Source organism: Tachyglossus aculeatus, chromosome 16 (genome assembly GCF_015852505.1).
Source record: "Tachyglossus aculeatus isolate mTacAcu1 chromosome 16, mTacAcu1.pri, whole genome shotgun sequence".
Lineage (NCBI taxonomy): Eukaryota > Metazoa > Chordata > Mammalia > Monotremata > Tachyglossidae > Tachyglossus > Tachyglossus aculeatus.
The window spans coordinates 49,118,561-49,140,267 of NC_052081.1; the positions used below are offsets into that span (position 1 = coordinate 49,118,561).

A 21,707-nucleotide genomic window follows, 5' to 3' on the forward strand; every position below is an offset into this window, starting at 1 on the left:
TTACTGTATGCAGAGCACTGTACTAAGCGCTTGGGAAGTACAAGTTGGCAACATATAGAGACGGTCCCTACCCAACAGTGGGCTCACAGTCTAGAAGGAGGAAACAGCCTCAGAGAAGTTAAGTGGCTTGCCCGAGGTGTCACATCAGGCAAGTGGTGGAGCCGGAATTAGAACCCAGGTCATCCAACTCCCAGGCCTGAGCTCTTTACACTAGTCCGTTATGTTTCCCCTTCCAAAATACAAGCCACATAGCAGGCCCTACTGGCATCTGCTTGTCGGAAATCTGAAAGACCAGTGAATTAGGTGGTGGGGGGCCTTGGGGAGAGAACTGGGAGTGGGGGGTTGTAGACTGGCTCACTGGTGGGAGGACATGGAGTCAGAGGAAGGCAGTGCGGAAATGTAAACGGCTTTACAAGCCTCATCATCATCATCATCAATCGTATTTATTGAGCGCTTACTATGTGCAAAGCACTGTACTAAGCGCAATTAAACCCCAAGACTCTTCCCCTTCAACTGTGAGGTCAGAAACATACAAACCAAATCTCTGGGCTGGTGGGGACAAGCTGAGAGGAAAATCTTGGGCAAACCCACCTTCTAAGCCCCGCGTGGCAACAACCGGCTGCTTCCTCCGCTGTTCACGTGGGTCCACACAGGCATAGCTTTGCTCTGGGTTAAAGAACTGTTCGGTTATCGATCCATTGATCAATGCTATGGCCCCAACCCCACAATTCGACTAGGTATGTTTGGAATCTCCATTTCCCCCTGGGGGGACAGACTGGGACAGAACTGTTCCATTCCTTCCTGAGCCCGGCTCTTACTCCAAAAGATGAATTAAAGCCCCTTTTTTTTTGACAAAATTCAACTACTTATAACAGGCTCATAAGAAAATATTTACATTCATTAAAATCCTGAATTACACTTTTATGCCCAACTTTCTTCCTCCAAGATCATTGCCTTTTTCATGATCTCACATCTGCTTTCCTACTTTCCCCAGAAAAATCCGTTCATTTCGGCTTCCCCAAGACAGATACATACCCATTACAAGACTCTGCTAGCAAATTGAAGTCCGGGTTAGCACCAATTTTATCTGGAGAGTGTAACATTAACACCCTTACCAAAAAGGAAAAGAGATAATAAGGCAAGGGGCGGAAGCTTCTACCCAATTTAGCCCAGTTTAGTTAAAGAGTCCAAATGATTAGTGTGCTTCGTTTTTTTAAAATTTCCCTTTGGTGAATCGTCCAGAGCTGAAGGTAAAAAGGTAAAAGGTAAAAGTGGATCCGTTTCCATAGGCGTGACCGGGGGAGTTGGCGGTGCGGGCGGGTTAATGACGTCACCAATGATGCCGGTACCCAAACAAAGAGGTTTAGCGTGGTATAAAGGGGGCAAGGTGAGTGTAATAGCCGGATACCAACGAGACTGTTTACATCAGCCCCACGGAAGGCAGAGGGATATGGCCAAGGTGAAAAAGGTGACTTTGGTAAGGAACGAATATATTTTCGGCATTTTCCTCTCGGGAAAAAGAGTCCCAACCCACCCAGATGACATACACGATTTAAACGCCTAGGTTTTCTAGGAAAACCTGGAAAAGAAGGGGGTTTTCGGAAGCCACTGCGAAAGACCTTTCATTCAGACCCCGGTTCAGCGGCGACTCCTTTCGACCTGGCTTGAGCCAGGTGTCACTGGCACTGCAATCAATCAATCGTATTTATTGAGCGCTTACTGTGTGCAGAGCACTGTACTGAGCGTTTGGGAAGTACAAGTTGGCAACATATAAAGACAGTCCCTACCCACAGTGGGCTCACAGTCTGCAACCAATTCCTCACCGGCCACCGTGTAATCCAGGTGGCAAGGATGACCAGGGACTCTGAACTGGGCACCCTCTTTGTGTCCAGCATCTTGGTAGCCTGTTTGAGACCCATCGGTTGGCAGAGAGGGGGCCAAGGGAACCCAGGCTTGCTTGACAGCTCCCATCCCCTGGCCTCCTTCCCCCAGAACTGCCCAATTTGGTTCCAGGGGTTGCCGCCACCCCGGCAATTTGAACACAGGTGTTGGGGCCCCTTGAAAGTGAAATGCAAATTTTTGAAATTAATGTGCGGATTAAGACTGAGCCCCATGAAAGACAGTAAATCAGTTAATCGTATTTATTGAGGACTTCCTTATGTGCAGAGCACTGTACTAAACGCTTGGGAGAGACGAATATAACAGACACATTCTCTGGTCACGGGGAATGTGTCCAACCCTATTATCTTGTATCTACCCCAGCGCTTAGTACAGTGCCGGGCACGTAACAAATACCTTAAGCGCTTAACAGATAGTCTTACTCCAAGAGGCTTCCCGTTTTTCCTCATCTCCCACTCCCTTCTGCATCCCCCTGACTTGCTCCCTTTTCTCTACCCCCTCATCCCAGCCCCACAGCACTTATGTATAGATCTGTAATTTTCTATATTTGTACTGATGTCTGCCTCTCCCCTCTAGACTGTGAGCTTATTGTGGGCAGGGATGGTCACTCTTTATTAATAATAATAATAATAATGGCATTTATTAAGCACTTACTATGTGCAAAGCACTGTTCTAAGTGCTGGGGAGGGTACAAGGTGATAAGGCTGTCCCACGGGGGGCTCACAGTCTTCATCCCCATTCTACGGATGAGGAAACGGGGGCCCAGAGAAGTTAAGTGACTGCCCAAAGTCACACGGCTGACAAGTGGCAGAGTCGGGATTTATTGTTGTATTGTGCTTTCCCAAGCACTTGGTACAGTGCTCTGAACATAGTAAGCGCTTAGTAAATAGGATCGAATGAAATGCCATTAAAAAAAAGAAAAGAAAAGCTGGAGGCTTAGTCCCTGGGGGGCCAGGAAGTCTAGTCGAGGGGAAGGAGGGGTGGGAATCAGCCCCCAAATATTGAGGGGAAAAAAGAAGGGTAAATCAATCAATCAATCAATCAATCGTATTTATTGAGCGCTTACTATGTGCAGAGCACTTTACTAAGCGCTTGGGAAGTACAAATTGGCAACACATAGAGACAGTCCCTACCCAACAGTGGGCTCACAGTCTAAAAGGGGGAGACAGAGAACAGAACCAAACATACCAACAAAATAAAATAAATAGGATAGAAATGTACAAGCAAAATAAATAAATAAATAAATAAATAGAGTAATAAATATGTACAACCATAATAAATATGTAAATAATACATATTATTTAATTAATAAAGGGTAAAGAGGCGGGCGTGACTGAGAAACTTGTATCTACCCCAGCGTTTAGAACCATGCTTGGCACATAGTAAGCGCTTAACACATATAATCAATCAATCGTATTTATTGAGCGCTTACTGTGTGCAGAGCACTGTACTAAGCGCTTGGGAAGTCCAAGTTGGCAACATCTAGAGACAGTCCCTACCCAACAGTGGGCTCACAGTCTAAAAGGGGGAGACAGAGAACAAAACCAAACATACTAACAAAATAAAATAAATAGAATAGATACTACTACTACTACAAGAAGCAGCACGACCTAGTGGAAAGAGCACGGGCCTGAGAGTCAGAGGTCCTGGGTTCGAATCCCTGCTCTGCCACATACCTGCTATTGTGACCCTGGGCAAGTCGCTTAGTTGAGAAGCAGCATGGATAGAGCAGCCTGGGACTCAAAAGGTCGTGGGTTCTAATTCTGGCTCTGCCACTTATCTGCTGTGGGATCACTTAATTAAGTCGCTTAATTTCTCTGTGCCTCAGTTCCCTCGTCTGTAAAATGGGGATCGAGACTGTGAGTCCCATGTGGGACAGGGACTGTGTCCAACCCGATTCGCTGTCATCTACCCCAGCGCTTAGTACAGTGCTTGGCACATAGTCAGTGCTTAATAAATACCTTAATTATTATTATTAATATCTCAGTGCTTCACTTACCTCAGCTGTAAAATGGGGATTATTGAGAAGCAGCGTGGCTCAGTGGAAAGAGTACGGGTTTTGGAGTCAGAAGTCATGGGTTCAAATCCCGGTTCTGCCAATTGTCAGCCATGTGACTTTGGGCAAGTCACTTCACTTCTCTGGGCCTCAGTGACCTCATCTGTAAAATGGGGAGTAAGACTGTGAGCCCCCCGTGGGACAACCTGATCACCTTGTAACCACCGCCCCCGGGGCTTAGAACAGTGGCACATAGTAAGCACTTAATAAATGCCATTATTATTATTATTATTATTATTAATGCAGGGAAGCAGCGTGGCTCAGTGGAAAGAGTACGGGCTTTGGAGTTGGAGGTCATGTGTTCAAATCCTGGCTCCGCCACTTGTTGGCTGTGTGATTTTGGGCAATCAGGGGAAGCAGCGTGGCTCAGTGGAAAGAGCCCGGGCTTTGGAGTCAGAGGTCATGGGTTCAAATCCCGGCTCCGCCAACTGTCAGCTGTGTGACTTTGGGCAAGTCACTTCACTTCTCTGGGCCTCAGTTCCCTCATCTGTAAAATGGGGATTAAGACTGTGAGCCCCCCGTGGGGCAACCTGATCAACTTGTAACCTCCCCAGCACTTAGAACAGGGCTTCGCACATAGTAAGCGCTTAACAGAAAAGCAGTGTGGCTCAGTGGAAAGAGTCCGGGCTTTGGAGTCAGGGGTCATGGGTTCGAATTCCTGCTCCACCACTTGTCAGCTGTGTGACTTTGGGCAAGTCACTTAACTTCTCTGTGCCTCAGTTTCCTCATCTGGAAAATGGAGGTTAATACTGTGAGCCCCCCGTGGGACAACCTGATCTCCTTGTAACCTCCTCAGTGCTTAGAACAGTGCTTTGCACATAGTGCTTAATAAATGACATCATTATTTATTTTATTATTATTTAACAAATACCATCATTATTATTATTAATCACTTTACTTCTCTGTGCCTCAGTTACCTCTTCTGTAAAATGGGGGTTGAGCCTGTGAGCCCCACATGGGATAACCTGATGACCTTGTATCTACCTCAGCGCTTAGAACAGTGCTTTGCACATAGTAAGCGCTTAAGAAATGCCATCATTATTTATTTTATCATTATTTAACAAATACCATCATTATTATTAATCACTTTACTTCTCTGTGCCTCAGTTACCTCATCTGTAAAATGGGGGTTGAGACTGTGAGTCACTTTACTTCTCTGTGCCTCAGTTACCTCATCTGTAAAATGGGGGTTGAGACCGTGAGCGCCACGTGGGATAACATGATGACCTTGTATCTACCTCAGCGCTTAGAACAGTGCACATAGTAAGCACTTAAGAAATGCCATTATTATCATTATAGTAATCTAGAAAGTAATTCCCCTTTGTTCTTAAGAATTGTGAAAAATTAAGCTTTATTTTTTTACCTTCTAGTTCATTACCCGAAGAGGATCCATTTAAGTATTTGTGTCTGGTTTTCCTTCCTCAACTTGATTGTAAACCCCTTGAGGGCAGGGATTGTGTCAATCAATCAATCAATCGCATTTATTGAGCGCTTACTGTGTGCAGAGCACTGTACTAAGCGCTTGGGAAGTACAAGTTGGCAACATATAGAGACGGTCCCTACCCAACAGTGGGCTCACAGTCTAAAAGGGGGAGACAGAGAACAAAACCAAACATGCTAACAAAATAAAATAAATAGAATAGATATTTACAAGTAAAATAGAGTAATAAATATGTACAAACATATATACAGGTATATATGATGTGCATATAGCTTTACTAATATTTATCCTGATGACACCTGTCCACATGTGCTGTTTTGTTGTCCGTCTCCCCCTTCTAGACTGTGAGCCCGTTGTTGGGTAGGGACCATCTCTAGATGTTGCCAACTTGTACTTCCCAAGCGCTTAGTACAGTGCTTTGCACACAGTAAGAGCTTGGTAAATACGTTTGAATGAATGAATATGATTTAAGAGAAGCAGTGTGGCTCAGTCATCAATCGTATTTATTGAGCGCTTACTGTGTGCAGAGCACTGTACTAAGCGCTTGGGAAGTACAAGTTGGCAACACATAGAGACAGTCCCTATCCAACAGTGGGCTCACCATCTAAAAGGGGGAGACAGAGAACAAAACCAAACATACTAACAAAATAAAATAAATAGAATAGATAGGTACAAGTAAAATAAATAAATAAATAAATAGAGTAATAAATCTGTACAAACATATATACATATATACAGGTGCTGTGGGGAAGGGAAGGAGGTAAGATGGGGGGATGGAGAGGGGGACGAGGGGGAGAGGAAGGAAGGGGCTCATTCTGGGAAGGCCTCCTGGAGGAGGTGAGCTCTCGGTAGGGCCTTGAAGGGAGGAAGAGAGCTAGCTTGGCGGATGGACAGAGGGAGGCATTCCAGGTCCGGGGGATGACGTGGGCCGGGGGTTGATGGCGGGACAGGTGAGAACGAGGTACGGTGAGGAGATTAGCAGCAGAGGAGCGGAGGGTGCGGGGTGGGCTGGAGAAGGACAGAAGGGAGGTGAGGTAGGAGGGGGCGAGGGGATGGACAGCCTTGAAGCCCAGGGTGAGGGGTTTCTGCCTGATGTGCAGATTGATTGGTAGCCATTGGAGATTTTTGAGGAGGGGAGTAACATGCCCAGAGCGTTTCTGGACAAAGATAATCTGGGCAGCAGCATGAAGTATGGATTGAAGTGGGGAGAGACACGAGGATGGGAGATCAGAGAGAAGGCTGATGCAGTAGTCCAGATGGGATAGGATGAGAGCTTGAACGAGCAGGGTAGCGGTATGGATGGAGAGGAATGGGCGGATCTTGGCAATGTTGCGGAGCAGAAACCGGCAGGTTTTGGTGATGGCTTGGATGTGAGGGGTGAACGAGAGAGCGGAGTCGAGGATGACACCAAGGTTGCGGGCTTGTGAGACGGGAAGGACGGTAGTGCCGTCAACAGAGATGGGAAAGTCAGGGAGAGGGCAGGGTTTGGGAGGGAAGATAAGGAGTTCAGTCTTGGACATGTTGAGTTTTAGGTGGCAGGCAGACATCCAGATGGAGATGTCTTGAAGGCAGGAGGAGATGCGAGCCTGGAGAGAGGGGGAGAAAGCAGGGGCAGAGATGTAGATCTGGGTGTCATCAGCGTAGAGATGATAGTTGAAGCCGTGGGAGCGAATGAGGTCACCAAGGGAGTGTGTGTAGATTGAGAACAGAAGGGGACCAAGCACCGAACCTTGGGGAACCCCCACAGTAAGAGGATGGGAGGGGGAGGAGGAGCCTGCAAAAGAGACTGAGAATGAACGACTGGAGAGGTAAGAGGAGAACCAGGAGAGGACGGAGTCTGTGAAGCCAAGGTCGGATAGCGTGTTGAGGAGAAGGGGGTGGGCCACAGTGTCGAAGGCAGCTGAGAGGTTGAGGAGGATTAGGACAGAGTATGAGCCGTTGGATTTGGCAAGCAGGAGGTCACTGGTGACCTTTGAGAGGGCAGTTTCCGTGGAATGTAGGGGACGGAAGCCAGACTGGAGGGGGTTGAGGAGAGAGTTGGTGTTGAGGAATTCTAGGCAGCGCGTGTAGACAACTCGTTCAAGGAGTTTGGAAAGGAATGGTAGGAGGGATATGGGGCGCTAACTAGAAGGTGAGGTGCGGTCAAGAGAGGGTTTTTTTTAGGATAGGAGAGACATGGGCATGTTTGAAGGCAGAGGGGAAGGAACCAGTGGAGAGTGAGCGGAACTAGAAGGTGAGGTGGGGTCAAGAGAGGGTTTTTTTAGGATGGGAGAGACATGGGCATGTTTGAAGGCAGAGGGGAAGGAACCAGTGGAGAGTGAGTGGTTGAAGATGGAAGTTAAGGAGGGGAGAAGGGATGGAGCGAGAGATTTCATGAGATCATCATCATCAATCGTATTTATTGAGTGCTTACTATGTGCAGAGCACTGTACTAAGCGCTTGGGAAGTACAAATTGGCAACATATAGAGACAGTCCCTACCCAACAGTGGGCTCACAGTCCAAAAGAGATGAGAGGGAATGGGGTCAGAAGCACAGGTGGCCGGAGTAGCATCATCATCATCAATCGTATTTATTGAGCGCTTACTATGTGCAGAGCACTGTACTAAGCGCTTGGGAAGTACAAATTGGCAACATATAGAGACAGTCCCTACCCAACAGTGGGCTCACAGTCTAAAAGGGATGAGAGGGAATGGGGTCAGAAGCACAGGTGGCCGGAGTAGCACTTGAGAGGAGGGAGGAAAGAGCCCGGGCTTTGGAGCCAGAGGTCATGGGCTCAAGTCCTGGCTCCACCAATGTCAGCTGTGTGACTTTGGGCAAGTCACTTCACTTCTCGGGGCCTCAGTTCCCTCATCTGTCAAATGGGGATGGAGACTGCGAGCCCCCCCCCGTGGAACAACCTGATCACCCTGTAACCTCCCCAGCGCTCAGAATCAATCAATCAATCGTATTTATTGAACGCTTACTATGTGCAGAGCACTGTACTAAGCGCTTGGGAAGTACAAACTGGCATCACATAGAGACAGTCCCTACCCAACAGTGGGCTCACAGTCTAAAAGGGGGAGACAGAGAACAGCACCAAACATACCAACAAAATAAAATAAGTAGGATAGAAATGTACAAGTAAAATAAATAAATAAATAAATAAATAGAGTAATAAATATGTACAACCATATGTACAACCATATGTACAACCAGAACAGGGCTTTGCACATAGTAAGCCATTAATAAATGCCAATCAATCAATCAATCAATCAATCGTATTTATTGAACGCTTACTATGTGCAGAGCACTGTACTAAGCGCTTGGGAAGTACAAATTGGCATCGCATAGAGACAGTCCCTACCCAACAGTGGGCTCACAGTCTAAAAGGGGGAGACAGAGAACAGCACCAAACATACCAACAAAATAAAATAAGTAGGATAGAGATGTACAAGTAAAATAAATAAATAAATAAATAAATAGAGTAATAAATATGTACAACCATATGTACAACCAGAACAGGGCTTTGCACATAGTAAGCCATTAATAAATGCCAACATTATTATTATTATTATCTCTGAGGGGAGGCTCTGTGGGCAGGCCTGCCGCGCAAGGGTTGCCGGGAGCCGCCCCCTCTCCCGCGCGGGGCCTCCTTCCCGACACCCCCCGCGCGCGAGGGGGGGGGGGGGGCCGTCCCGCTTCCCGGCGTGCCCCGCGCGCGCCCAATGGGAGGGGGAGACGCAAGATGGCGGCAGCCGCCAACTCGGCCTCGAGCCTCCCGCTCTTCGACTGCCCGAGCTGGTGAGGGGAGCGGCGGGGGCCGGGCGGACGAGGGGGCCGGGGACCCCCCGGGGGCGACCCTCCGACGTGGAGGGGGACCGGCCCACGGGGTGGGGGCTGTGGGGGGGGAGGGTCCTCCCCTCAGGGAGCTCATCCATCCCCCTGGCTGGGCCTCCTCCTCCTCCTCATAATATTGGCATTTGTTAAGCGCTTACTACGTGCCAAGCACTGTGCTAAGCGCTGGGGAGGACACAAGGTGATCACATTGTCCCACGTGGGGCTCACAGTCTGAATGACTGTGGACTTAAGTCCTCATGACTGGGCCTCCCCCAGGGGGTTGAGGGGGATGGTCCTCCCCTCAGGGAGCGCATCCAACCCCCTGGCTGGGGCCGACTGGGCCCCTTCCTCCTCCTCATAATATTGGCATTTGTTAATAGATTACTACGTGCCAAGCACTGTTCTAAACGCTGGGGAGGACACAAGGTGATCAGATTGTCCCACGTGGGGCTCACAGTTTGAATGACTGTGGACTTAAGTCCTCATGACTGGGCCTCCCCCGGGGGTATGTGGGGAGATGGTCCTCCCCTCAGGGAGCGCATCCAACCCCCTGGCTGGGGCCGACTGGGCCTCCTCCTCCTCCTCATAATATTGGAATTTGTTAAGCGCTTACTACGTGCCAAGCCCTGTTCTAAACGCTGGGGAGGACACAAGGTGATCACATTGTCCCACGTGGGGCTCACAGTCTGAATGACTGTGGACTTAAGTCCTCATGACTGGGCCTCCCCCAGGGGGTTGAGGGGGATGGTCCTCCCCTCAGGGAGCGCATCCATCCCCCTGGTTGGGCCTCCTCCTCCTCCTCATAATATTGGCATTTGTTAAGCGCTTACTACGTGCCAAGCCCTGTTCTAAACGCTGGGGAGGACACAAGGTGATCACATTGTCCCACGTGGGGCTCACAGCCTGAATGACTGTGGACTTAAGTCCTCATGACTGGGCCTCCCCCGGGGGTATGTGTGGAGATGGTCCTCCCCTCAGGGAGCGCATCCAACCCCCTGGCTGGGGCCGACTGGGCCTCCTCCTCATAATATTGGCATTTGTTAAGCGCTTACTACGTGCCAAGCACTGTGCTAAGCGCTGGGGAGGACACAAGGTGATCAGGTTGTCCCACGTGGGGCTCACAGTCTGAATGACTGTGGACTTAAGTCCTCATGACTGGGCCTCCCCCGGGGGGTTGAGGGGGATGGTCCTCCCCTCAGGGAGCGCATCCAACCCCCTGGCTGGGGCCGACTGGGCCTCCTCCTCCTCCTCATAATATTGGAATTTGTTAAGCGCTTACTACGTGCCAAGCACTGTGCTAAGCGCTGGGGAGGACACAAGGTGATCACATTGTCCCACGTGGGGCTCACAGTTTGAATGACTGTGGACTTAAGTCCTCATGACTGGGCCTCCCCCGGGGGTGTGTGGGGAGATAGTCCTCCCTTCAGGGAGCGCATCTAACCCCCTGGCTGGGGCCGACTGGGCCTCCTCCTCCTCCTCCTCATAATAATGACGGCATTTGTTAAGCGCTTACTACGTGCCAAGCACTGTTCTAAACGCTGGGGAGGACACAAGGTGATCACATTGTCCCACGTGGGGCTCACAGTCTGAATGACTGTGGACTTAAGTCCTCATGACTGGGCCTCCCCCAGGGGGTTGAGGGGGATGGTCCTCCCCTCAGGGAGCGCATCTAACCCCCTGGCTGGGGCCGACTGGGCCTCCTCCTCCTCCTCATAATATTGGTATTTGTTAAGCGCTTACTACGTGCCAAGCACTGTGCTAAGCGCTGGGGAGGGCACAGGGTGATCAGGTTGTCCCACGTGGGGCTCACTGTGGACTGTGGAGAAGCAGCGTGGCTCGGTGGAAAGGGCCCGGGCTTTGGAGTCAGAGGTCATGGGTTCAAATCCCGGCCCCGCCACTTATCAATCAATCAATCAATCAATCAATCGTATTTATTGAGCTTATCAGCTCAGCTCTGCGACTTATCAGCTCTGTGACTTTGGGCAAGTCACTTCACTTTTCTGGGCCTCCGTTCCCTCCTCTGTGAAATGGGGATGAAGACTGTGAGCCCCCCGTGGGACAACCTGATCACCTTGTTAACCTCCCCAGCGCTTAGAACAGTGCTTTGCACATAGTAAGCGCTTAATAAATGCTATTATTATTATTATTACTTAATAATAATAATTACTAATACCCCTCTCCATCCCCCATCTTACCTCCTTCCCTTCCCCACAGCACCTGTATATATGGATATATGTTTGTACATATTTATTACTCTATCTATTCTACTTGTACCTATCTATTCTATTTATTTTATTTTGTTAGTATGTTTGGTTTTGTTCTCTGTCTCCCCCTTTTAGACTGTGAGCCCACCCTTGGGTAGGGACTGTCTCTAGATGTTGCCAATTTGGACTTCCCAAGCGCTTAGTACAGTGCTCTGCACATAGTAAGCGCTCAATAAATGTGATTGATGATGATGAATGACTGTGGACTTAAGTCCTCATGACTGGGCCTCCCCCGGGGAGGTGGGGGGGATGGTCCTGCCCTCAGGGAGCGCATCTAACCCCCGGGCTGGGGCCGACTGGGCCTCCTCCTCCTCTTCATAATAATAATAATAATAATAATGACGGCATTTGTTAAGCGCTTACTATGTGCCAAGCCCTGTTCTAAGCGCTGGGGAGGACACAAGGTGATCACATTGGCCCACGTGGGGCTCACAGTCTGAACGACTGTGGACTTAAGTCCTCATGACTGGGCCTCCTCCTCACGAGGGGTCATTCATTCCTATTTAATGATAGTAATAATAATAGCATTTATTAAGCGCTTACTGTGTGCAAAGCACTGTTCTAAGCGCTGGGGTGGGGGGGGTTACAAGGCGATCAGGTTGTCCCACGGGGGGCTCACAGCCTTAATCCCCATTTTCCAGATGAGGTCACTGAGGCCCGGAGAAGTGAAGTGACTTAATAATAATAATAATAATGATGGCATTTATTAAGCGCTTACTATGTGCAAAGCACTGTTCTAAGCGCTGAGGAGGATACAAGGTGATCAGGTTGTCCCACATGGGGCTCACAGTCTTCATCCCCATTTTACAGATGAGGTCACTGAGGCCCAGTGAAGTGACATAATAATAATAATAATGGCATTTATTAAGCGCTTACTGTGTGCCAAGCGCTGTTCTAAGCGCTGGGGAGGTTACAAGGTGATCAGGTTGTCCCGCGGGGGGCTCACAGATTTAATCCCCATTTTCCAGATGAGGGAACTGAGGCACAGAGAAGTGAAGTGACTTGCCCAAAGTCACACAGCTGAGAATTGGCGGAGCTGGGATTTGAACCCATGACCTCTGACTCCAAAGCCCATGCTCTTTCCTACTGAGCCACGCTGTACAAGTAAAATAAATAGAGTAATAAATATGTACAAACATATATACATGTATGCAGGTGCTGTGGGGAAGGGAAGGAGGTAAGGCGGAGGGGGAGAAGAAGGAGGGGGCTCAGTCTGGGAAGGCCTCCTGGAGGAGGTGAGCTCTCAGTAGGGCCTTGAAGGGAGGATATGACTGTGGACTTAAGTCCTCATGACTGGGCCTCCTCTTCACGAGGGGTCATTCATTCATTCATATTTAATAATAATAATAATAATGGCATTTATTAAGCGCTAACTATGTGCAAAGCACTGTTCTAAGCACTGAGGAGGATACAAGGTGATCAGGTTGTCCCACATGGGGCTCACAGTCTTCATCCCCATTTTATAGATGAGGTCACTGAGGCCCGAAGAAGTGAAGTGACTTAATAATAATAATGATGGTATTTATTAAGCGCTTACTATGTGCAAAGCACTGTTCTAAGCGCGGGGGCGGGGGGTTACAAGGCGATCAGGTTGTCCCACGGGGGGCTCACAGCCTTAATCCCCATTTTCCAGATGAGGTCACTGAGGCCCGGAGAAGTGAAGTGACTTAATGATAATAATAATAATGATGGCATTTATTAAGTGCTTACTATGTGCAAAGCACTGTTCTAAGCGCTGGGGGGGTTACAAGGCGATCAGGTTGTCCCAGAGGGGGCTCACAGTCTTAATCCCCATTTTCCAGATGAGGTCACTGAGGCCCGGAGAAGTGAAGTGACTTGCCCAAAGTCACACAGCTGACAAGTGGCGGAGCCGGGGTTTGAACCCATGACCTCGGACTTCAAAGCCTGGGCTCTTTCCACTGAGCCATGCTGCTTCTTAATGACTGTGAACTTAAGTCCTCATCATCATCATTATCAATCGTATTTATTGAGCGCTTACTGTGTGCAGAGCACTGGACTAAGCGCTTGGGAAGTACAAGTCGGCAACATACAGAGACAGTCCCTACCCAACAGTGGGCTCACAGTCTAAAAGTCCTCATGACTGGGCCTCCTCCTCACGAGGGGTCATTCATATTTAATGAGCGCTTACTGTGTGCAGAGCACTTTACTACTACTACTAATGGCATTTATTAAGCGCTTACTATGTGCAAAGCACTAGGGGCCTGGAATGTCCTCCCTCTGCCCATCAGCCAAGATAGCTCTCTTCCTCCCTTCAAGGCCCTACTGAGAGCTCACCTCAATCAATCAATCAATCAGCCGTATTTATTGAGCGCTTACTGTGTGCAGAGCACTGTACTAAGCTCTTGGGAAGTACAAGTTGGCAACATATAGAGACAGTCCCTACCCAACAGTGAGCTCACAGTCGAAAAGGGGGAGAAGGCCTCCTCTAGGAGGCCTTCCCAGACTGAGCCCTCTCCTTCCTCTCCCCCGTCTTACCGCCTTCCCTTCAATCAATCAATCGTATTTGTTGAGCGCTTACTGTGTGCAGAGCACTGTACTAAGCGCTTGGGAAGTACAAGTTGGCAACATATAGAGACGGTCCCTACCCAACAGTGGGCTCACAGTCTAAAAGGGGGAGACAGAGAACAAAACCAAACATACTAACAAAATAAAATAAATAGAATAGATATGTACAAGTAAAATAAATAAATAGAGTAATAAATATGTACCAACATATATACATATGTACAGGTGCTGTGGGGAAGGGAAGGAGGTAAGATGTGGGGGATGGAGAGGGGCACGAGGGGGAGAGGAAGGAAGGGGCTCAGTCTGGGAAGAGTCATTCATTCATTCATATTTATTGAGCGCTTACTGTGTGTAGAGCACTCTACTAATAATAATAATGGCATTTATTAAGCGCTTACTATGTGCCTGGAATGCCCTCCCTCTGCCCATCCGCCAAGCTAACTCTCTTCCTCCCTTCAAGGCCCTACTGAGAGCTCACCTCCTCCAGGCGGCCTTCCCAGACTGAGCCCCTTCCTTCCTCTCCCCCTCGTCCCCCTCTCCATCCCCCCCATCTTACCTCCTTCCCTTCCCCACGGCACCTGTATATATGTATATATGTTTGTACATATTTATTACTCTATTTATTTTACTTGTACATATCTATTCTATTTCATTTTGTTAATATGTTTGGTTTTGTTCTCTGTCTCCCCCTTCTAGACCGTGAGCCCACCGTTGGGTAGGGACTGTCTCTATATGTTGCCAACTTGGACTTCCCAAGCGCTTAGTACAGTGTTCTGCACACAGTAATCGCTCAATAAATACGATTGATTGATGGATTGATTGGGGAGGTTACAAGGTGATGAGGTTGCCCCACGTGGGGCTCACAGTCTTCATCTGTACACTGTACACTTCCCCCACTTCCTCAGCCCCCGTTTGATGTATTCCAGCCTCCCATGCCATGAATAAGAGACATAGCTGGACTCAAACACCGGGCATCTTCATTGCAGCCCTCCCACCCCCTCCCTGTCCTACAAAGTGGACGTACGTTGCCAAAAGTAGGTCTCCTTGGGGCTGCTCTAGATCCAGCCGCTTGGCTGATGGCTCTTTTGGAGCAGTGGAATCACTGGGGAAGGGACGAGCCTAAGAAGAAAGTTTTAGAAGTGACAGTCAAGGAGGCGGCATCGTAGCCCCAGGGCCGTGACGGGAAATAGCTTTCAGTGTGGCCATCCTGAAAGGCTTTTTTTCCCCTCTCTTTCAGGGCAGGTAAACCTCCGCCCGGATTACATCTGGATGTAGTCAAAGGAGACAAGCTAATTGAGGTATGAAAAACAGAATAGTAATAATCGTGGTATTTGTTATGCACCAAGCACTCTGTTAAGGGCTGGGGTAGAAACAAGGAAATAAGGTTGGGCACAGCCCCTGCCTCGTGTGGGGCTCCCAGTCTAGGAGGGAGAACTGACATCGACTCCCCATTTTGCAGGGGAGGAAACTGAGGCCCAGAGAAGTTAAGTCACTTGCACATGGCAGGTGAGTGCAAAGCGGGTTTAGAACCCAGAGTTAGGAAGGTGTCTGTTTTTTCCAGGATGCACTTTTGTCAGTGACTCACTTGTCCTCCCCCTCCAGTCAGTCAAAATCAATCAATCAGTGGTATTTATTGAGCGCTTACTATGTGCAGAGCACTGTACTAAGCACTTAGGAGAGCAACACAACAGAATGAATGGACACATTCCCTTCCCATAACGAGCTTACAGTCTAGAAAGGCCCTCTGGTAATGACTGGCTCTCCGCTTCCCAGCCTTCTCCCATCAAAGCCTACAGTGGACAGGCACTGGGCGACGAGTCGGTCAGTCAATCGTATTATTGAGAGCCTACTGTGTGCAGAGCAATCAATCAATCGTATTTATTGAGCGCTTACTGTGTGCAGAGCACTGTACTAAGCCCCTGGGAGAGGACAGTATACAATAAACAGGGCAGGAGAGCTGACTCCAGGAGTCGGACTCAGCGGTATTATTAACCCCCCCGGCACCGTCTCTCTGCGTCTGTTCTGCTGAGCCTGGAGGCCCGAGGGAGTCTGACCCCCGGGAGGGTTGGGGGCTTCGCTCCGTGGAAAGTCTGGGCTTTGCCTGTGCGTGGGAGTAAGAAGAGACGGGGGAGGTGGAGACTTGGGCTGCCCTGGTGACTTAGGAGGCTGCACGCACTCGATACTAACCGAGCCACCTGGCCCTGGCCTCCCTGCGGGGCCCATGGGGCTGCCTTGTGGTGGCTGGGTCTGGGCAGTGCAAAATCAGCCAAGCCGTGAGGACTCTGAGCTCAGCGTGGGGAGACACACTCTGAGTTATGACTCAAAGGCACAGCCGGGCAGGGCCTGCTCACAGGGGGCCCCGAACCGCTTCTCAGCACTTGTGGCTTTGGGGGAGCGTCGAGGCCCCAGCGTCTCAAGCCCCCCGAGAGGCCCAAAGTTGACCCCCACGGTCCCTTTGCTTAATGTTGGTCTTCGGGGAGGCTCAGTGTCCCTGAGCTGGACTTTGGTCACTTCCTTCCATCGGTAGACCAAGGGCTAGGGCCAGGACTGACTCCTGGACACCTCCCCCGGATACCTGGAGGTCTCAGGGCTTCTGCAGTAGTCCAGGCTGGCCAGCTTGCTTTGACAGTGCTCCCTGAGGCAGGGTAATGTGGGGGTAACCCCTAGGCTTTTGGGTGGGGAGACCATCTCCCCACAGGAGGAATGTCCATCTCAGTAGCCGCCTGCACTCAGTCCTGCCTCATATCCGCCCCCAACCAATGTCCTCCAACCAGCAGCGGTGGTGGTGGGGGCCTGGGGTCTTTTATAAAGGTGCCCAAAGGACTGTCTGTCCCTGGACTGCAGATGGGAACATTGAGGCACATGGGAGAAGCATGACTATTCAGGCAGGGCCTTGGGGCTGAGCAGGAAGAACAACCTAAGTGTCCTAACTGGAGATTCATCTCCATGCTGGCCCATGCCCTGTGCTACGGGCTTCTGGCCCCGGGCAGGCTCTGTGACGAGTGCCTTGTTCTGAAGGCTCACCCGAGTGTGGGCCTGATAAATGTTCAGCTCTCGGCCGCGTAGCTGAGTGCTAGTGGGCCTTTCGGTGGTGCCAGCTAGCTGGGGGAGAGCTGGTTTGGCAAGCGCACTTGGTCCAGAAATGACAACGGTCCCCCTCCTATCCTTCTGTCCTTTGAGACGGGCCAGTCCTCTACTGGGGGAGACATTGGGGTATCGACAGCTGCCGTGTTCATCGCTCTCCCAGGGGAGTTGGGGGGGGCTCCCATGGGATGACTTTCCAGGGGGCAGGGCCGTTGTTGGGACCAAAGGCCTTGGGCCCCCCGAGTGCCAGTAGCCGGGAGTCGGGAATGCTGTAGCCCAGCGACAAAGAGTGACGTCTTTGCTCGGGGCTGAACCTTAGAAACTGATCATTGACGAGAAGAAGTATTACCTGTTTGGGAGGAATCCGGACCTGTGCGACTTCACCATCGACCACCAGTCTTGCTCGCGGGTCCACGCCGCCCTGGTCTACCACAAGCACCTCAAGAGAGTTTTCCTCATAGACCTCAACAGCAGTAAGTGCCCCATGGGCCCGGCCCGGCCCCCGGGAATTGGGGAATGTGCCGATTTCCCGTTTTGAGAATGATGGTCCGCCGCCTGTGACAGCCGGGTTGGGTGACCCCTTGCCCCCCTGTGGTTTCTCCCCACGGTGCCTCCCCGTGGGTCCTCCGGCTGAGGGAAAGGAGTCGGGGGAGCCGGTCCAGGGAAGAGGCCGTTGAGGCGGGCCCGGAAGAACAGGCGCACTGGTGGGTGGCAACAGGCGGTCGCTTTCCCTACGAGCCGGGAGCTGGGCTTCGGGCGGGAGGGGAAACGGAGTGGTCCCAGGGGGAATAGCGTGAATCGCGGGGGGCCGGGCGGAGAGAGAGCGACTGCGGTGGCCTCGGGGGACGCCGGGCGGCATTGGGCCCAGTGGGCGTGGAGCGTGGGGTCCCCTCGCCTGACGCGTTTTGTTGGACGGTCCCCAGCACACGGCACCTTCTTGGGACACATCCGGCTGGAGCCCCACAAGCCCCAGCAGATCCCCATCGACTCCACCGTGTCGTTCGGCGCCTCCACGCGGGCCTACACGCTGCGCGAGAAGCCGCAGACGTTGCCCTCGGCCGCCAAAGGGGATGAGAAGATGAGCGGAGAGGACGACGAGCTCAAGGGGCTTCTAGGCCTCCCGGAAGAGGAGACGGAGCTTGACGTAATGGAGGCGCCCGGGGGGTTAGCGGCTCCCCGGCTCGCGGGAGAGCAGGGGGGAGGGGGAGCCGCTCACGCCGGGGGCGGCGGCGGCGGCTCCCCGGCTCGTGCCGGGGGCTGGGCCGGGATGGATGCTGGTTCCGATCGGCGGCCCGTGACCTGTTCCTAGAATCTGACTGAGTTCAACACGGCCCACAACAAGAGGATCTCCACCCTGACCATCGAAGAGGGGAACCTGGATATCCAGAGACCCAAGCGGAAACGGAAGAACTCACGGGTCACCTTCAGCGAGGACGATGAGATCATTAACCCAGGTGACCCCGTCCCCTGCTTGGCTCTCCTGGCCTCCTTTGGAGAAGGGGTGTCTGAGACCAGGCCTCCGACCAGAGCGTGGGCTGCGCCCAGCAACTAGGCTGTGGGGTTGAGGTTCGGGGGGCGGGGGCAGTTTGACGGCGTGACCTAGTGGATAGAGCATACGTCTGGGTGTCAGAAGGACCTGTCCTTGCCACTCGTCTGCTGTGTGACCTTGGGCAAGTCACTTCTCTGTGCCTCAGTTATGTCATCTGTAAAATGGGGATTGAGTGTGTGCCCCATGTGGGACAGGGACTGCTTAATTTTTATCTACCCCAGTGCTTAGAAAAGTGCTTGGCACATAGCATTTAACAAGAATTATCATCATCGTTATTGTTATTATTATTATCATTATCTGCTCCTCAGTTCATCTGTAAGACTGTGAGCCTCATGTGGGACATGGACTGTGTTCAACCTGATTAATTTATATATAATTGGTACAGTGCCCGGCACATAGTGCTTAACAAGTACCATAAAAAGGGGATGGGGGAGGGAGGCATTGACAGAGCAGCCTTGGCCCAGATAGCGTCATCTGGCTTCCCCGGCCTTCAAATCCTCCCCAGATCACAGTGATTTGCAGACTGCCGCACTGTCCGGCCATGGTCTGAGAAAATCACGGGCTGGAGCCCAGGCAGAGTGAGGCAGTGAGGTGGGCTGGGCTGGGCAGGGCAGGACAGGGCCAGAGGGATGGCCGGGCTGCAGGGGCAGCTTGTGTCGGCTGTCCTCCAGAGCAGACAGTGACCCGGCTGGCTCGGGTCCCCGGGCTCAGTCCGCCCACGCGGCCGGGGGACGGTTGCGGGGGTGGACGGTTCAGTCCCAGTCTAACCCTAGCCGCACTGCCCTTTTTGCAGAGGACGTGGACCCCTCGGTCGGGCGCTTCAGAAACATGGTCCAGACGGCGGTAGTTCCCGTCAAGGTACGATACCCCCTCCACCCGGAGGTGGGGATCAGGATGGGGGTTTTGGTGGGCCCGGGCTGGGCTGAAGGAGGCAGGCATGGTGATAGGGACCACAGCAGTGCTGGGCTTGGCGATGGTTTCCCCAGTTTGTCGGTAAGAGGGCTGTTGGTCGCAGGGTGCTTGAGGGAGTAAGAGGGAGTGGAGGGGGCAGAGGCAACTCCTGCTGCGAAGCTCCAGTGGGGCCTTCTCTCCCTCCCTCCCTGCAGAAGAAGCGCCTGGAAGGCCCGGGCTCACTAAGCCTGGATGAGTCCGTTAGCCGGCGCCTGCAGAGCTTCCCGTTCAGCGGGGGGCTGTACGGAGGCCTCCCACCGACGCACAGCGAGGCCGGGGCTCAGGCTCACGGCGGTCACGGGACCGCGCTCATCGGCGGCCTGCCCATGCCCTACCCCAACTTGGCCCCCGAGGTGGACCTGTCCCCCGTGGCCCCCTCCGCTGGGGCCGCGCACCCAACCCCCAGCCCTGCCGTCTTTACCGCCGATGTGCTTAACGAGCCCAAGAAGAAGAAATACGCCAAGGAGGCCTGGCCCGGCAAGAAGCCCATGCCCTCCTTACTCATCTGATATTTTGGGTCGCGGAGGGTGAGGGACCGATAAAACTTTGTGCGCGCGATGCCACCCCTCGCCAGGGCTCGGCTCGGGCCCCCCCGCCGCCCTGTGGCACTCGGTCTGTGCCCTGGCAGCCAGCCGGCCCCCCCCTCCCCAACCCGTCCTGGCCGCCACCCCACCCCCCCACCCCCTGCGAACGTCCACCTTCAGGATGCTTTTTGTATATATCCGGGAAAACCCACCCGAATGAATTCCCAGCGCTTCCCGAATCATTTCGCCAGGATGGATTGGCATTACTGGGAGGTCGGACTGGACAGAGGTCAGATGGGCGCCCGAGCTTGGGCTGCTCAGGACTGGGTCCGTGTTGGCTGCCGGGCCCAGACCCTTGTCCTTGTGATTTTATTGCAGCGACTGCTTGACTTTGGGTATGCTTGGGCTGCGGGGCCGGGGACCAGGTGGTCCATCTCAAGGCTCGGCTTCCTTCCTTCTGCCTTCTGGGGACTGGGCAGGGCAAGCCGCCTGCCCTCACGGGCAGCCAGGGAGGGTGGAGGCAGATGGGGCAGCTGGCAAGGCATCTCACGGGATGCCCCTGCCCTTGCTGGTCAGCCCCGGGGCCGGCGGCTTCGAGGACAACTGAGCATCTCTCCACGTGAGCTGGGTGTTCCCCCCCGAGCCCCCAGGCCCGGCTGGTTTCGGTCAAGCTGGGCACCCCCTTCTATCCAGATGCTACCCCTCTCCCTTCCCCCCCAGAAGTGAGGCCCAGGCCCAGGGAGAAGGTAGCCACTCTGATCTGGAGTTCCGCTCCGGGTTGAGCCCTCTCTCCACCCAGGAGACTAGGGGTGTGGCCTGGACCGAGCCCTCCGTCCACAGGCTGGGCGCGGCCTTGGACTCAGGAAAAGGATGATGACTGGAGCGGAGCTTTCACGTCGCCGCCTTTTTAAGTTGGACATTCCAGAATCCGAATCAAAGGTGGAGGAGGATGGGCGGCCCCGGGCCAATGCCATCACGGTGAGTGACCGGGCCACTTCTCTCCAAGCTTCTGGCATCGTCACTCTGGGCGCAGCGGTTCCCTTGCACCCCCCCCGGGGGGTTCTCCCACACACGGGGCTCAGGAGAATGGGAGCGGCACAAAGGTGTGGACCGTCGAATGTGTGGACAAAGGAGCCAACTCTGATTTAGCAAGTGACTGGGCAGCTCATCCGTCCTTGGGGGGGTCAGCCGGGGAGCCGGGCCCCCAGACCTTGGCCCACATCAGGGCACCGTGGCCTTGGCTCCTGGCTTGGGCCTCCGGGGTGAGTCTGCCTGCCCAGCCAAGGCCAATGGAGACTGGCTCGCCGGTGACCTCTCAGCACTCCATTCCCTGGCTGCAGGGGGCTTTAGTCAGGGCTCCCCCTAAGCCGTTGGCCTTCCCAAACTGTCCCAAAGGGGATTTTTTTAAGGGTCTGACCAGGTAGGGTGTCTAAATTAAACAGGAAAAGATTTTACTTTGCAAGTGATTGACTTATCTCTTTTTGAGTGGGGGCAGGTGGCGTTGAGGAGGGGGCCCCCTCACTGGCTCGAGGCCGGGAGGCCAGTTTCTCCCCCCAGGTTGGGGGCTGGAAGTGGCTTGCAGGGATGGGCTTGGAC

At 52.4% G+C, this 21,707-nt stretch overlaps 1 protein-coding gene and 1 non-coding gene across 2 annotated transcripts; both read left to right on the plus strand.

The window, feature by feature from the left end:
• Positions 1-9,100: 9,100 nt before the first annotated feature.
• On the plus strand, positions 9,101-20,252 carry PPP1R8 (protein phosphatase 1 regulatory subunit 8). Its single transcript, XM_038758559.1, has 7 exons — positions 9,101-9,177; positions 15,241-15,301; positions 17,407-17,560; positions 18,011-18,231; positions 18,397-18,541; positions 19,430-19,494; positions 19,743-20,252. The coding sequence occupies exons 1-7, from the start codon at positions 9,122-9,124 to the stop codon at positions 20,094-20,096; spliced, it is 1,056 nt and encodes a 351-aa protein (XP_038614487.1). The 5' UTR covers positions 9,101-9,121; the 3' UTR covers positions 20,097-20,252.
• On the plus strand, positions 16,174-16,337 carry LOC119938901. The gene has a single exon (XR_005454593.1).
• Positions 20,253-21,707: the final 1,455 nt, after the last annotated feature.